The 16108-nt window shown below is 37.8% G+C and overlaps 1 protein-coding gene across 2 annotated transcripts in view; it reads right to left on the bottom strand.

Moving 5' to 3' along the window:
* The window catches only part of NDFIP1 (Nedd4 family interacting protein 1), a 109238-nt gene that overhangs the window by 20557 nt on the left and 72573 nt on the right, over positions 1-16108 (bottom strand). For both annotated transcript variants that reach the window (XM_019663063.1, XM_019663070.1), the window contains one exon: positions 2389-2476. In XM_019663063.1, coding sequence (XP_019518608.1) covers positions 2389-2476 — 88 coding nt within the window. The remainder of the gene's footprint in view (positions 1-2388; positions 2477-16108) is intronic.

Raw genomic sequence — 16108 nt, 5'->3', positions numbered from 1 at the left:
CGGCGACTCACAGCAGCCCAGCTCCAAGTCGAGCTGTTGTTCACCATCTTAGCTATAGAGGGCTCAGCGTCACTGGCCCTCACGTGGGATCCAAACCGGGCCCCTGCTGCTCAGAGCTGTCATCCCAAGCCAGCTCTTAACCAACGCGCCACTCAGCCAGCTCAAAAAGTTCTATAAATCTTAATGAATAAAAGCATCACTATAGTACAGAACAGAAAACCTACCAGAGAATGTTTCTGACTGTAAACCCTAAAGCATGAAGAAAAATTTAAACAAAGAATATAAAATGTCAGTGAATAAGGGAGAGCAGTGTTTGAGAAAGATTTCTATCTAAACTGGTTATGAATTTTTACAATGACAAAGTAAAAACTCAGCTATTCAGGAAAAATTACCTCCTATAAATTTAAAGGATTTTTATCATTAATAAAATAGGAATCCATGGGCCAGCCGAGTGGCTCGTTGGTTAAGAGCTGGCTTGGGAGCGCAAGCTCTGAGCAGCAGGACCGCCAGTTTGGATTCCACATGGGCCAGTGATACTGCCCTCTACAGCTAAGATGGTGAACAAGAGGGCTGCCGTGAGTTGCCTGCGAGGGCATAGGCTGCAGCCTCTGCTGCAGTGGGCTGCTGTGAGCTACCATGAGTGGTCAGCATCCAGCATGAGTGGCCAGCAGCCAGCATGAGCTACCATGAGCTGCTGTGAGCGGCCGTCCAATGGCCGGTGACCGATCTGCCTCACCCTTGAAGAGCGCAATGATCACAATACCAACACGGGCCAGTGAAGCGACGTCCTCCACAACTAGACTGAAGAACAAAAGGACAGCAACTTGTCTGTTCCCCTTCCCTGATTCCCCAACCCTGTTCCCTCCCCCCTGTTCCCCAATAAAATCTTAAAAAATAAAATAAAATAGGAATCTAATTTCTTATTTATTGGTTGGAATTTTCACTGGAAGTATTTAATGGAAGACGAGTACTTACAGTCTGGGCAGATATGAGTAAGTAGTGCATGGCATTGCAATTCTTCCCCAAGTCTTGGTGTTCTTGTTTTAATCTAATTCCATAAGACACCCTAGAATTCTTCCAAAACCTTAACCTGGCATTGTTAGTTGCAGATGCTTATAAATAAAAGAACCTTAACTAATACAAGGAGACAGAATTTGAAGCCAGAGTGGAAGTGAGAAACTTTCGGACCTACGTTCGTCCTAATTATTGGGCTGTCGGAAAAGTCATGACGCATTTTTGCAATAAAAACAGAAAAAATATGTCATGACTTTTCTGACAACCTAATATAATGGCAGCCTCAGGGACACAGACCAACCAATAGATTTCATCTCATGTCAACTGACAGCAGTTGCCTGCAGTGCTGTGTTGAAAAGGATTCTGACAGGGCCGCGTTTGGGATGAATGCTATCCTGCATATCTACCCTGGGAGTAGGTTGGGTTCAGTTGTGGCACCATGGGCCTTGTACTTGCCGCTCTGCCACAATTCTGTTTTAGAGAATATGGAAGAGATTTCTTCAAATCTGTTCAACTTTCAGCAATTAAAGGAGAACTGGTTACCAGGAAGCGCCAGTTACCAAAAGTCCTGAACTACTGAGATTCTCGTTCTTCTCCCCCATCACTTCTACACATACACATAGAAATTTAAAAGATAATCTGGCATAAGATGGGAAGACTTAAGGTTAATTAAGGGGTTTAAACTATGAGAAACACACTATCAGGAACGAGATGAAAGAGTTGGGAGACTTCTAATTTTTTTAAATTAAGAATTTACTATCGGGGCCGCTGGTTAGCTCAGTTAGTTGGAGCGCAGTGCTCACAACACCAAGATTGCTGGTTCGATCCCCGCATGGGCTGCTGAGCTGCGCCCTCCACAACTAGATTGAAACAACTACTTGACTTGGAGCTCATGGGTCCTGGAAAAACACCCTGTTTCCCAATAGAAAAAAAAGAATTTACTATCATAAAAGAAATCTAACATAAAAGACAAAAAAAAATGTTTTTAAAGCAAATTAAGAAAAAAAAAAGAAATCTAACATACTATATTCCAGGTCATAAGTACCAGAATCACAAAGAGCAAAACAACAAATGAGAATAAAAATTACAAAAAGAATAAAAATTAGGTGATCACCTAGCTCCTAAATGTCTACTTCCTTTATATTTAAAGACTTTTTTATGGAACTAAAAAGGTCACACTGAAATGGGGTTTTACCTGTTTTTCAGAACAGTAACGTGAGTTTTTTTTAACCTCAGGCTACAAACTAAAAATAATGTCAAAGGCAACTAAGGAAAGCTGAGCAAAGGTAAACACCAATCAACACATACCAGACAAAAGTCTACGGCTAAGCGCAGCATTTCGGGTGTTCCGCAGTCACCTGGCCAGCCACCTACCTGCACTCTCTGCAGAGATGCTGCTGTAAGGTGGAGGGGCGTCACCTGCAGCCTGCTCCGGCTCCACAGGCTCTTCCTCATTCTGCAACTAAATAAAAATTTCACATTTTAATGCAAGTATAAAGCCAGTAAGACAGAAGAGAACCTGAAAACTGAAATAACCTTTCTGGAAAGCTATTTGGCAATGTGTTTTACAAGCCTTAAAACATGCAAATCCTTTACAAAGTATTCTACTCCCAGGCCTTTATCCTAAGGAAATAATCAAAGAGGCTAAAAGGTATTACAGATATAAATGCTACTGCAGCAAAAATTAGAAACAACATAAACTCCAATCTTTAAATCCAAACATTACATAAAATACAGTTCATCTCACCAAAGACTAAACAGCCACAAAAATGAAAATGAAGAAAATTTGATGACTCGAACAGATATATATCTATGCTGTCCTGTTACATGAAAAAAGCTAAATTTACTAAACAGTATACATTATATAATTTGGTTTTGATAGACAAATATATAATGGAAAGAAGGTCCAGAATGATAGACACCTACAGTTTACATTATTTATCTCTAGGTGATACAATCACAAGGGATTTTTTCTTTTTGTTATTTATACATATGTTCTAATTTTTTGTAATGAACATTTATCACTTGTATAATTTTTAAGTTAGAAAATAATCTAATAATCTGTATGGCAAAGACAAATTACAGCAAACCAAGGTTTACCATTATATTCAGTTTGTGCACAGAAAATTAAATCTTGAGACATTTAAGAAAACATAAAATTCTACCTAATTCTACTTATAACCTTTGTCAATACATCTCTCTCTTCAAATTTCTCACTTGTCAAATCTACAGCTCCTGCTGCTTTAAATAACTCACACGACCAAGTGTGTCTTCCTGCCATCACCAGTGTGGATAATCTACCCAACTCATTCATCTTCACAGAACAAAGGTATTTGATTTAATTTTTCCAATGTGACAACAGACTATATAGCTCATTTAAAATATGATCTGGCTAAGAATGGGAGCCCATCTGTAAAGTTATAACAGAGTATGTAGCAGTATATTTGACGGGGGTCTGGGTCCCCACCATCATGATATATAGAGCCTACTAAGCCATTTGAAAATACACTCTAAACCAACTGCTACAAAGAACTCTCTCTTGAACTGAAAGAGAAAAACAGAGAACTTGACCTGTCATAACATGAAGTACAGCTCCCTAATTCATTCCATTTTAACCAGTCATCTAAATCTCCAATCCCTATGCTATTCAAAATCAGAAGCCAACAAAACTTTTCTGATTAATGCTGCAAAGCATTCAATTTCAAATAAATTCTTGTGCCATACTTTCATCACCATCTACCATCTGGTCACATTTTTTAAAACCCTTGTAATCTAATGTTAAACTTAAAGGACCCCCAGAATAATTGTATTGTAACCTAAGATGAATTTTCCTTTTAAAGGAAGGCATATGGGCAAGGTAGCTATAGTAAAGCCAGTGTTCCTGACTCACCAAATCAGTAAATGCTTAAATAAAGTTCCTGGGGCCATGGTTCACCTAGAATACTTCTAACATTACCTGAAGCTCTAGATAGGGTTTTCTCAGCCCACTCCCACCTAACCACTCATGTGCCCTGGGAACGGCGTAAAAAAAGTCTACTCCAAAAACAGAGGCAAATACAGACTTTTTAAAAATGTTACCTTAATATACTGTAGCTAGTAATGCTCTTTAAACCTAGTAACGCTCTTTAAACCTGTTTTGTATTTCCTGAGCTTGGTCAAATAATTCACCATTGCCTCTGCATAATTTAGGTTTTAGAAAGGAAGCGTGACAATTCTAAGAAATACAGAGGTCCAAAGAATAAAGAGGTCTTAAATGCCAGTATCTACAAGATAGGTTGCCTGTTTCCTAGCAACCTGGAAATAAGAAATTTGATCATCCCACACCAAGGTAACAGATAACAGAGCAAAGAAATTCCAACCATCTCAGAAACCCCCATTTTCTCTTTGGTGAGCAAAACAGAAACATTTCCAGGTGACGTTTTTTGCTCCATTAAAATTCACCACTTCAGCATTATGTACTAATATTATTTCCAACTGAAAACAAAAACAACAAAAAAAAACCTGTTCTGACTACAGAAGCTACACATACTGACTGGGAAGACCCCAGGACCTCACTGTACAGGCTTCCCAGTGCTGGCCTGTTTTCTATAATGCTGGTGATAAGCTTAGGCTCCATCAAGAAAGGTATTTAAAATAAAATATTACAATATGGGAGGAAAAGAGGTAATCACCTTCAAAAAAAGTATTTAGTGACCACCATCTGTGCGAATAACTGGCTAAACAACTGAATTCCTAAGTATACATCTTCTTACACTTTGGGGGCACTTACAGCCGTTAATTTGGCTTTGCCAGCCAAACAAGTCAATCACACTAAGAGCAGGGCACCTGTGCACTGGAACTGGAGTGGGGCTTTCTATAAGGCTAATAAAATTGGTTACTTGGTTCCACAATGTATTTGTAAGGTTCCCCTTTTCTGTCCCTGCTAATGCTTCCTGTGCAGTCCTCCTTGCCACCTCCCTGGGGCTGAGGGATCTGCAGGCTCTCTCCTGAGGCTCCCTCAGGAAATAAGTATCATTGCCACTTTGGGGCTGGCGTGGAAAGATATTGTCTCTTCTATCAACTGGGTCAGTGGGAGCCAGAGTACAACCTACCTGTCCCAAAATCCTGGTGGCAGGGGATGCTGTGAGAGGGAGGTCTGGAAATTGGTGGGCCCTTCTGCTCTCTCCCTGCACTGTGCTATTGTGGGGGTGAGGGGGAAATCATTTGATTGTATAACTGACAGATAATAAATGCCTGTTGGGGGCTGGATTCTTTCCTGCCGTGTAATTTTTTTAACAATTCCAATCCACTTTACTTATCTCTAAATAAGTAAAAATGGCATTTTCCCCAAAAAGAATTATACAAGTACCTATACATGCCATATAAAGTACTGAGTTTAGTACAAAACTACCTTATCCCCATTGCTGAGATAGGAATAATCCAACCGTCTGAAAATTTAGATGGCCTTCTCTTTACCACCCAGCTTGTGCCTCGCTCCCACTTTCCTGATGCTCCTCTCTATACTCTGAGCAGACTCTGTCATGGCTCCCCAGGAAAACCCTAAAACCCATGCATGTTCCCACTTTAGATAGATCACTATCTTCTGTGGTACCTTTTGGCCTTGATCACCCTCAATGTATTTTTTAAATATTTACCTGCAAATAGGTGCTTATAATGTTTTGTCCTCTAGATTTAGCCTCTAGATTTAGTACATCTAAAATGAAGGGTGCTTTCCTTCTTACTACAGTCCTCTGTACCCTAACTGTACTGCTGCTATTAGAAATAAATATATATTTTTTTAGCTAAACAACAGTTTAAAGAAACTCCCATATAGAAATCATTCAAAGCTCTAGTTCTAATAAAAGCAAACTTGAATTTAACAGGTTTAAAGACATTTATACCCTACGGGTTTAAATGATTATTTGAATTCCCACCCTAGCTAGAAGGCTTCATCACTACCCTTCCCTAAGTAGTTCTAAGGATGACCTTTCATTTAGAAATGAGCTGTTTTTAGGTAATTGCAGAGGCAGGGCTAGTATTAGGCCTAAGTAAGGAAAAACATTTACAACTGTACCGATGGCAGTACCTCTAAAGGCACTTAAAATTCATTCTATTTACTAAGACTGGGACAACAACAAACCCTAATAAACAACAAAAACAAAAAACCCCACAAATTCTTATACACAAAAAGAGGCTTCAAAACAAACCACATAATTCACACGAAAACAACATGTGGAAAATAAAGTTGACCTAACCGATGATTCCATGGAGTTACAAGTATTTGTATACCCCTCATTATTTTCTTCTTGGTTGAGCCCGATTTAAAAAGCAAGAAAATTAGCTTCTAAGTTCTAAATCCCTTCTTTAAATTATTAACAATAGGTCTCAAAATCCTGAATCAATGCCTAAACTCTAGCTTTAAATGTTATTGACCACTTCTAATTTTAGAGTCAATTTCTAAAACTTTTACCTTAAAATGCAATTTTTAAACCTTTCATTACCAACCCACTACTTCTGCATACTCTTTAAATCCTACCAAATGAGACAGTATAATTACCAGAAAGTAAACAAGCACGCTTCTTTAGGTAAACAACTGAGTATGCTATTTTACTCCGTTGTTCAGAAACAGCCCAAGTTTGCGAGGACGGTAATTTTTCCATTATATTTAGATGGTAGACTTTTAATTGTGTACTGACTGTAAATCGTTATTCTAACATCACCAAAATTCTTTTACATTCAAGAACAGTTCTCCACTAAGTTGTTATTAATTAGAGGATAACATTTAAAATAAGGTAAATAATTCTAGATAGCAGAGTAGCGCAGCGGAAGTGTGCTGGGCCCATAAAATAAGGTAAATAATTCTGACAAAGAGAAACTCAACAATAGAAAGACAACTTAATTTTTTAAAGGGTAAAAAATCTAATAGAAGATATACAAATGGCCAGTATACACAAGATGTTCAACATTATTAGTCATCAGAGAAATGCAAATCAAAACCCTGAGATGCCACTTCATACCCGTTAATATGGCCCTAAAAAATTAAAAAGGAAAACAGCAAGCGCTGTTGAGTATGTAGAGAAATTGGAACTCTTATACATTACTGGTGGGAATGTAAAGTGGTGCAGCCATTGTGGGAAAATTTGGGAGTTCCTCCAAAAAAAGTTAAACATAAGGCTACAAAAAGATCCTGCACTTCCACTCCTAATTATATACCCAAGAAAACTGAAAACTTATTTTCACAGAAAAACATGTACATGAATGCTCATAACAGCATTATTTATAATAGCTAAAATGTTCAACTGATGACAGGATAAACCAAATATGGTATATAATAATCCATCCTATCCAAAAAGAATGAAGCACTGACACATGCTATCATATAGATGAAACTTGAAAACATTTTGCTAAACAAAAGAAGCCAGTCACAAAGGACCACATATTGTATCATTCCATTTACATAAAATGTCCAGAAAAGGCATCCAATGGAGACAGAAAGTAGATGAGTGGTTGCCAGATGCTGAGGAAGGGAAAAGGGGGGAGTGACTGACCACTACATCAAATGTAAATATACTGTGATTCAAGCTTTCCATTTTCTCCACTGCCTTTTCTTCTGCCATAGCCCACAACAACCTTCTTCTTGGATAGTCAGAAATTTGAGTATTTCATTCAATGAAATTTTACCAGGCACTCCTACATGCCAGAGAAGCACACCAATTTTTGACTTTTTCCCCTTAATGTTCCTGAAAGAACACTTCCATTTTTTTTCATTAATTTACTAGACAGGCTGATTGTAATTTTAAGCCATAATACGATTTAGACTGTTAATTTTGGATGTTAATAAAATGTAACTGGATGAGATTTGCTAATGTTTTATATGTAATTATTAGGATCAACATATGTCAACATGGACAAATATTTTTTTCATTAAATCTATTGACAGAAGCACTATTCCTATATATCATTACACTGAAACACCAAAGGAAGTAGTTTCCTAGGTACATATGATTACATTTATAGAATGACCAACCAGGTGGGCCTCATTTGCCAGCAAGTGGTTATCCTGGCGAGAAGGGCAGCTGAAAGGGAACCTGAAGGAAGCTTTGGGTGCTGGCAATGCTGGTTTTTGGGTCTGGGAACTAGTTAAATGTGTTTCCAGCTGGTGAAAATTTACTGAGCTGTACATTTATAATCTGTGTATGTTTCTGTATGTAAATCATTCTTCACTAACAATTCCGGAAGGGGAGAAAAGGAGCCTGTCAGAGGAATTGTGATGTAGACTGTGGGCTATCTGCAGGTTTACTGCTTCCTTCACCAGCACTTAACAGTGAGCGGCACATCATGGTTATCTTATCAGCACATGCTGACTGAAGCAGGCATGGATGTGGAGCTCTAACAGAAACCTACCTAAAGAAAGGGGAGCTACCTCAATGCCATCTTAACTTAGCAGTTCACATTTATCTACCATATTCAAATGACATTACCCATTGCTAAACAAATGCACAGGCTAGACATGCAGGCACATGCAGATGACTACCACATCTGTGGAAGGGACAGTGATGATGGTACCATGAGTAATCAGAGACTTAGCACAAGCACATTAAACACGGATAGAACTGAGGAGAAATAAGGCTTTATCAAGCAATGAAGGCAAATGCAGCTCTCTCTTACTGACTGGTCTTAAAGCAAGGAGATGTGAGAAACAAAAAAACAGATTGCTATGATCTGGGTTGTAAACTTACAGGTGTTTGATTTATTTTCATGCTTCATAAGGTCCTTTTGTATGTATCCGTTATTTCATAATAAAAATGAAAAGAACATTATGGTTCTATAATTACCAATTTTAAAAAGAAATGAAAAGCACAAGAAACATAAAAAAGACATCCAACCTTTATCTCCTTAGAAATAAGAAATGTTTAACATTTAGTATTTAATCTATAACATTTAGCATAGTGTACTGAATACAAATAGGTATTTTAATAAATGTGGTACGTACGAAAGAAAATTGGTATTGTGATCACACTGTAACACCTAGAATATTTTTTCTCCTGAGAACAATTAAAAAATGGAATATTCGGGCCGGCCGAGTGGCGCAATGGTTAAGAACTGGCTTGGGATGCCAGAGGGCCCCAGTTCGGATCCCATATATGAGGGCCAGTGACACTGCCCTCCACAGCTAAGATGCTGAACAACAGCTCAACCTGGAGCTGGGATGCCATGAGTCGCCGGAGACAGTGTAGGCTGCAGCCCCTGTGGCGGTGGGTTGCCATGGGCTACCATATGTAGCCAGTAGCCAGCAGCCAGCGTGAGCGGCCAGCAGCCGCAGTGAGCGGCCGTCCAGAAGCCGGCGACTGATCTGCCTCGCCTGGGAAGAGCGCAATGATGGTGCCAACTTGGGCCAGTGAAGCAACGTCCTCCACAACTAGATTGAAGAACAAAACGACAGCAACTTGTCTGTTCCCCTTCCCCCAATTCCCCAATAAAAAAAAAATGGAATATTCTACACTAGAAAGACAGTGAAGTCAAATGGACAGACACTAACAGTGACAGACATGCCTACAACCCAGGCATGTGTGCTGCTTGGCTTGGCCAGCCTAGAGGCTACCAGAGCTCACTCTCCGGCTGTAAAGTTGTAAAGCACCTGCTGTGCTTGATGATGATGATGATGACGACGATTAAGACCACTGGAGTAGAACATACTAGGGCAGAGATTATGGCTGGGAAAAGGTACTCTATTCAAGAGAGGCTGCCTTAATTTAGGTCTTATCATGAGGTTCCCTTCTCCTGCAAGAACAATGCGAGCCAAGAGGGAAATGCATTAAGCATTTCCTATCTTTCCCTCCACCCCTTCATCACAGAATGTTCCATTATGCAAGTGTTTGACTGCTAGATTTAACACCACTCAATAAACATGTCAGGCCATGACCTGTGTGTGGTCTGAGGACACAACAATGTGACTGGTGAATGTCACACTGTGAATGTGACTGGTGTTTTTGACCTCAGTTAAGTCTGCAGTTTAGCAAAAAAAGATGCATCCAAAAGAAGTAATTACAATTATAATGCTCCAGTTACAGATTAAACACATACATTGGCCTCTTATCCTTTCCAAAACCTTCTTAAATGTAAATGTTAGTAAAGTTTTGTTAATTTTAAGGCAAAAAAACCCCCAAAAAACAAAAAACCTACAAAGACAAGTACTGGGAGAGGAAGCAGCAATAAAATCCTGAAAGATAGAAGCAGGATGACAGGTGGCAACTAATACAGCAGACCCAAGAAAATGGAATCCTAAACCAGAAAACAGAAAAGCAACCTGTCTCGCACTATACTTCCCAAATACTCAAGAATTTATGGCACCAGGTACTGGTAGAAGTAGGAGTAAAAATGAGATTTAAAAGCAGAAAGAAAGGTTGGAGACACAGTGACACACAGCTCCCAGAATCCCCATTAGAAGACTAGAGGTTTCTTCTCTGGAGAGAGTCAAGCAAAGAGTTCTGGACTGGAGACACCGAGTTTAGGAGAAACGGTAGCCTATCAGAAAAAAGTGCTTGAGAGATTTATGTACTAGATGTTGAGATTTCCCAGCTTTCTCCCCTCTCCCCCATCAGCTCCCAGGATACTAGCAACCAAGCCTATTCTTGGGGAAACTGACCAGCCAGAGAGAAAAGACCTAAAGACACTGTTACTCAAAGAAACAGCCTAGTCAGGTCACACTATGATGCAGGCTTCAGTGAAAAGCTCCATCAAGCATTCTGAGCAGCTTCCAAACTGCGTTACAGACCACGCACTCTTAACCACGCAGGCAAAGATCACCATGCACCAAAAAGAAAGCTTCTAACATAAAAGGTCATAAAAGACCAAAGCAAAGAGAGCAAATGCAACGACGAGGAAGAAACCACCATGCAGGAAGATGAAAACTTAAAAAAGAAAGAAAACAATCTCAGAGAAACAGGAGAAAAAAAAATCAGAACCATAAAACAAGGACAGGGTGCTATTTAAAAAATAAAAAAAAGAGGGGGAACAATTATAGAAGTTTCTGAAAATTATGATAAATTAAAATTTTATCAAAAGATAAAATTGAGAAAATCTCATAGAAAATAGAGAAAAAGAGATGGAAAATATAAGAGATTAAAAATATTTAAAGAATCAGTACATGAAGTCCAAGATCCAATGAGAGAAGAGGAAAAAAAATATCAAAGCAGAGAAAAATCAAATACGTACTTTTAAAATTTTCTCAGAACTGACAGATATGAGCTTTCAGATAAAAAAAACTCCACTGAGTACCTGGCACAATGAATGAAAATAGATCCACAGCAAAGTACAACATTGTGAAATTTAAGAAAATGGGAGGAAAGGAGGCTCCTAAAAGCTGAGAGAGAGAGGGAGGAAGGGAGGGAGAGAGAGAAACACCACATCTAAGAATCAAACATCATAATTGGCTTCAGGATTCCTAATAGCAACAGTGGAACCTAGAAGGCAATGGAGCAAATGCTTTCAGAATCCTAAAGGAAAATGTTTCCAATGCAGACGTCTAAGTATGAAGATTTTTTTTTTAAAGATTCTTAGATGTCCAAAATCTTAAAAAAAACAAAACAAAACTTAACCTCCCATGCATTCTTCCTGGAGGTATATTCCATGAAAAGGAGGACGTAAACCAAGGGAGAAAGATGTGACTCAACAAAAGGCACTTCAATTAAATGACTGGGAATGGAAATCCCCAGGATGGACACCTAAATAAGCAGGACTTGAGAGCAATATCTACAACAGGTCAAAAGGCCAGGAAAGATATCCACCCACATTAATTGAAGTCAAGAAAATACCTGATGTGTTTGAACATCTCAAAAACTATAAGACTATTAAGATTATTGGGTGAGAGTCTGAGGATGAATTATTGCTACTGGCAAGTTTATGATAGGTACATAGAAAATTAAGCAAACAAAAAAATCAACTTTACGAAAAATAAGGTACTGGTCAAGCAAATAAAAGTAGCCATAGTATACTACACATCTCTGCTGTGATCAGTGTTTATTACTTTCAATTATTGTGAATGCTGAATATTGACCTAACCATACTATGACTATAAGTGTGTTAGAAAAAATGGAGAAACAGTAAGTGTGAGTATATATGCAGTTGTGGGAGGGTGGTAAAAGAGAGCTAAAATCCTTATATTCCATACTGGTAAGTCAATTTTTAAAATGCTAAAAACTGAGAAATTAAGAAGCAGGACACTATAAATGTCATTTAGCTACAGGGATAATAGCAGAACAGCAAAAAAAAAAAAACACAAAAAAAGTTACATGAGCTAAGGAATAGGCAACAAACAGGAGACTGCTCTTGGTAAGAAGCCTAAAAAGATCTATTTAACTCGAACCTTTATGTGTGTAAAACTTTGACATAAAAATGAAATTAAAAAGTAAAAAAAAAAAAGATAAAATGTAATTACAAAATGTGTCACAAAAGGGGAATCTCATGCTCAGGGGAAACTAACCTAATTAGGGAAAGTACTCAAACTCACCTTAGGGCAGACTACCTAAACTAAGATGAGGGACTAGAAGAGAGGGGGCATTCCAGGAAGAGGAAATAGAGGGAAGCCTCTAGGCCAGACAGCGTGATGCATTCTAGGAACTGGAATGAGGTCCTCGTGGGAAACAACAAATCACAAGAGTCCACCCTTTCCCCCAAGTGCTTGTCTCCTGCATGTACATCTTACCCATTCTTCAAGGCCAGGCTCAAGTTTCATCTTCTCAGAAGCTTCCCAGAAATGTCAGGAACCAGGTGATCGCTTCCATCTCAAAATGATGTCTTTTATCTACTATCCCATTCTCTAAATTATCTACTATCTCATTCTCGGAATTAATATTTTATCAATACCATGATACATTCTCATCAATTAGAGTCACTCAACAGGTATTTAGGGAGTACTTATTATATGCACAAAATTGTGCAAAGTGCTATTAAGTAACAGAAGGAAGAAAAAAGGGAGGAAAGCAGGGACAAACAAAGCAGCAGTCCACAGGTGCTTAGAACTTTTAACTGGGAAGGCTGTGGCACATCCTTTTGCATTCCATAATGGTATTTAAACCATTGCAAGTCGGCACTTCATAAATACCACTTATTAATTAATTACAAATGGCTATTAAAATAAAAAGTCTTTTATGAGTGGTAGCGTGACGTTTTTTAAACCAATTTAAGATAACAAATTTTGGGAAAAAAATACATTGTACTCTACACATATTCTAAGACAAGCATAAAAGTAACATTTTTATAATAATGAAAACAGCACAGAGGGATTTTTTTTTTTAAGATTTTATTGGGGAATTGGGGGAGGAGAACAGTGTTGGGGAATGGGGGAACAGGACCAGCCAAGTTGTTCTTCTTCAATCTTCGTTGTAGAGGGTGCCAGTCAGTCGCCATCTGACTTCCCATCCGCAGCAGGTAGCCTCTAAGCTCAAGGTGCTGTGTTCAATCTTAGTTGTGGGTGGGCACAGTCACCATCCCATGTGAGAGTCGAACCAGCAGCCTTGTTGTTAAGAGCGCATGCTCTAATCACTGAGCCATCCAGGCAGCAGCTCAGCTCAAGGTGCCAAGTTCAGTCTTAGCTGCGGTTGGGCACAGCCACCATCCCATGCGGGAATCGAACCAGTGGACCTGTTGCTCATAGCTCAAGTTATTATGCCAACTCTTAACCAATTGAGTCACTTGGCCGGCCCAGCACAGAGGGATTTTTAAAAGTACTTTTTGTTTCTTGGTTACAAAATGTATAAACTCACAGAAAAAAAACTTGATAAAAATATAGAAAATAAAATAAAACCACCATAATCCCATCTTTCAGATGGTATCCTTCCAGCCTTTGGGGGGAATACAAATAATCTTATAACCTTTTTTACTCGCTATATGGTGGAATTTTCCTTCATCATTAAATATTTTTTTGTAATATCACTGTAGTATTTGAAAGTCAAGTCTATGTTTTTTAAAGGGAAAAAAAGTTTATTTCTCAGACATAATTACAGCATGAAGTAGGGACAGCAAAATAATAATTTAAGCAACCTGCTAAGAGAAATGCAAAATCAATAACTGATCTCATTAATTGCTGAGATCCTTTTAAACACAATTACAGATCTGCATTTAAAATATTTTCACTAACATGTGAAGTCTTAAACTTATAATGGCATTTGGGTTACATTAAACTGATCTATGAAGAAAATAAAAAATACTTTAACCTTCCAAACAACAGCAGATCTAATATAATCCAGTGATTAACTTTCATGCCTAATAATTTATTTTCTCCCTCTCTATTCTGCTAGTCATTTTGGCCAGGAATGAACTGTGATAAGATGGCCATAAAGCTCACAAGGTCATATAACTGTGATCACCTCAATTTGATAAATCAGTCACCTACGATGAAATTGGACCAATGCTGCCTACCCTCACATGCATGACTGAGTAGAAAGGGTTGTAAGCACACTTTAAAATTCTATATCTGAAAATGCAATTCAGTGACACAAGGACAAAAGTGCTGAAAATAACCTTCTATTAACTTTCAATTATGCATAAGATCTCCAAGGCTGCAGATAACTCTCACATCATACTTCTTGCTGTTTCTATAGTAACACGAGCAGATTTTCTAAACTTCTGAAAATGCAACCATTAAAAACAATAAATAAAAATTAATACTAGAAATCAAAAGCCAGCTTCTTTAAAAAGAAGCTTAACTTTTGAAATTAATATTTTCTTGCTTTTAAAAGATTATTGTTTTATTGTGAACCTAAAGCTGCCCTAAAAATAGTTTATTTGAAAAATTAAAAAATGATTAATTTTCCTGATTTCTAAATTCGAATTTTTTGCTATGATATACAATGTTTGTTTGAAGCTGACCAAAAGGTTGAGACTTACAAACAGAATGTTTTTACTACTGCAAAATTACAAAACAGTATTCTATACTTATCAGTGACTCATTCTTTTAAAATATACTATTAAGGTATTTTCTATCTGTTTAAACCACACATCATTTTTTGTGTGTTTTGGCATAAACTCACTCATCTCTATTTACTGACATTACTTTTTAAAATAATTATTCATCATGAAAGAAATTTGCTAAATCGTCACTAGAATACTGTCTCGTTGGAGCAAAGCCACCAGCTTCTACACACACACACACACACGCACAAAATCAATTATAAAGCTGCAAAGAATCAAAATTATCCAGTCCAACTACTTCATTTTACAAAAGAAGAAAATGAAGGCTAGAAGGAGGTTCAAGTTCTTGCCCACAGTCACACAACTACTTCCTTTGTGACCAAAACTGGACTATTACTGATTAAATGTTTTTTAAAAGTCCTTTTATGTTCTCCTGACTCAGTCTCTACTTATACAAGTCCCAAGGTAAACCTTTCAGATACTGAAGTCTACAAGCTTCAAAATCTGCTTATTATACATATAATCACTGGATGTGGAGGAGAGTGTGGGAATGCAGTTAATGGAATTGTAATAGATAAGAATGATATCAGGGGTGGGAGGGCAATGGATAGGGGGGTTGTTACTTTATGAGGGGTGAAAAGGATAACTATTGCATTGTTCTGTACACCTGAAACTAATAATACAAACAAAAAACAAAAAACAAAAGCCTGCTTATTAACACCAAGTTATATGAAAAGTTTGGATGCTGTAACATAAAACTCCTAAAACAAAAGTTTCAAAATACTAAGAACGCTATATTCCTGATTCCTAGTCTACAAAATTTCATCTAAATTTAATAAGGACAAAGTAAATTAAAAATAATTGAATAACAAAGTAAACAGTATAATAAGCACTGATTTCTATAGAGCAAGGATTGTGGTGGTTAATCATTTTACTTGTAATTTTCAATTTCTACAGAACTGTATTCATTGTTAATCAAACCTTAATGTCTCAGGGGAAGGTGGGCAATACATATATGGGTGTTATTTTATACTGTTCTTGCAATTTTTCTGTAAGTTTGAAGTTATTTCCAAATAAAAGTTTTTTTAAAGACTTTTTAAAAAGCAAAACATGGGCCGGCCGAGTGGCGCGATGGTTAAGAACTGGCTTGGGATGCCAGAGGGCCCCGGTTCGGATCCCACATATGAGGGCCAGTGACACTGCC

This window comes from Hipposideros armiger, unplaced genomic scaffold, assembly GCF_001890085.2.
Source record: "Hipposideros armiger isolate ML-2016 unplaced genomic scaffold, ASM189008v1 scaffold_11, whole genome shotgun sequence".
Classification (NCBI taxonomy): Eukaryota; Metazoa; Chordata; class Mammalia; order Chiroptera; family Hipposideridae; genus Hipposideros; species Hipposideros armiger.
The sequence above is the reverse complement of the archived record's forward strand: the minus strand, read 5'-3'. Positions and strand labels throughout refer to the sequence as shown.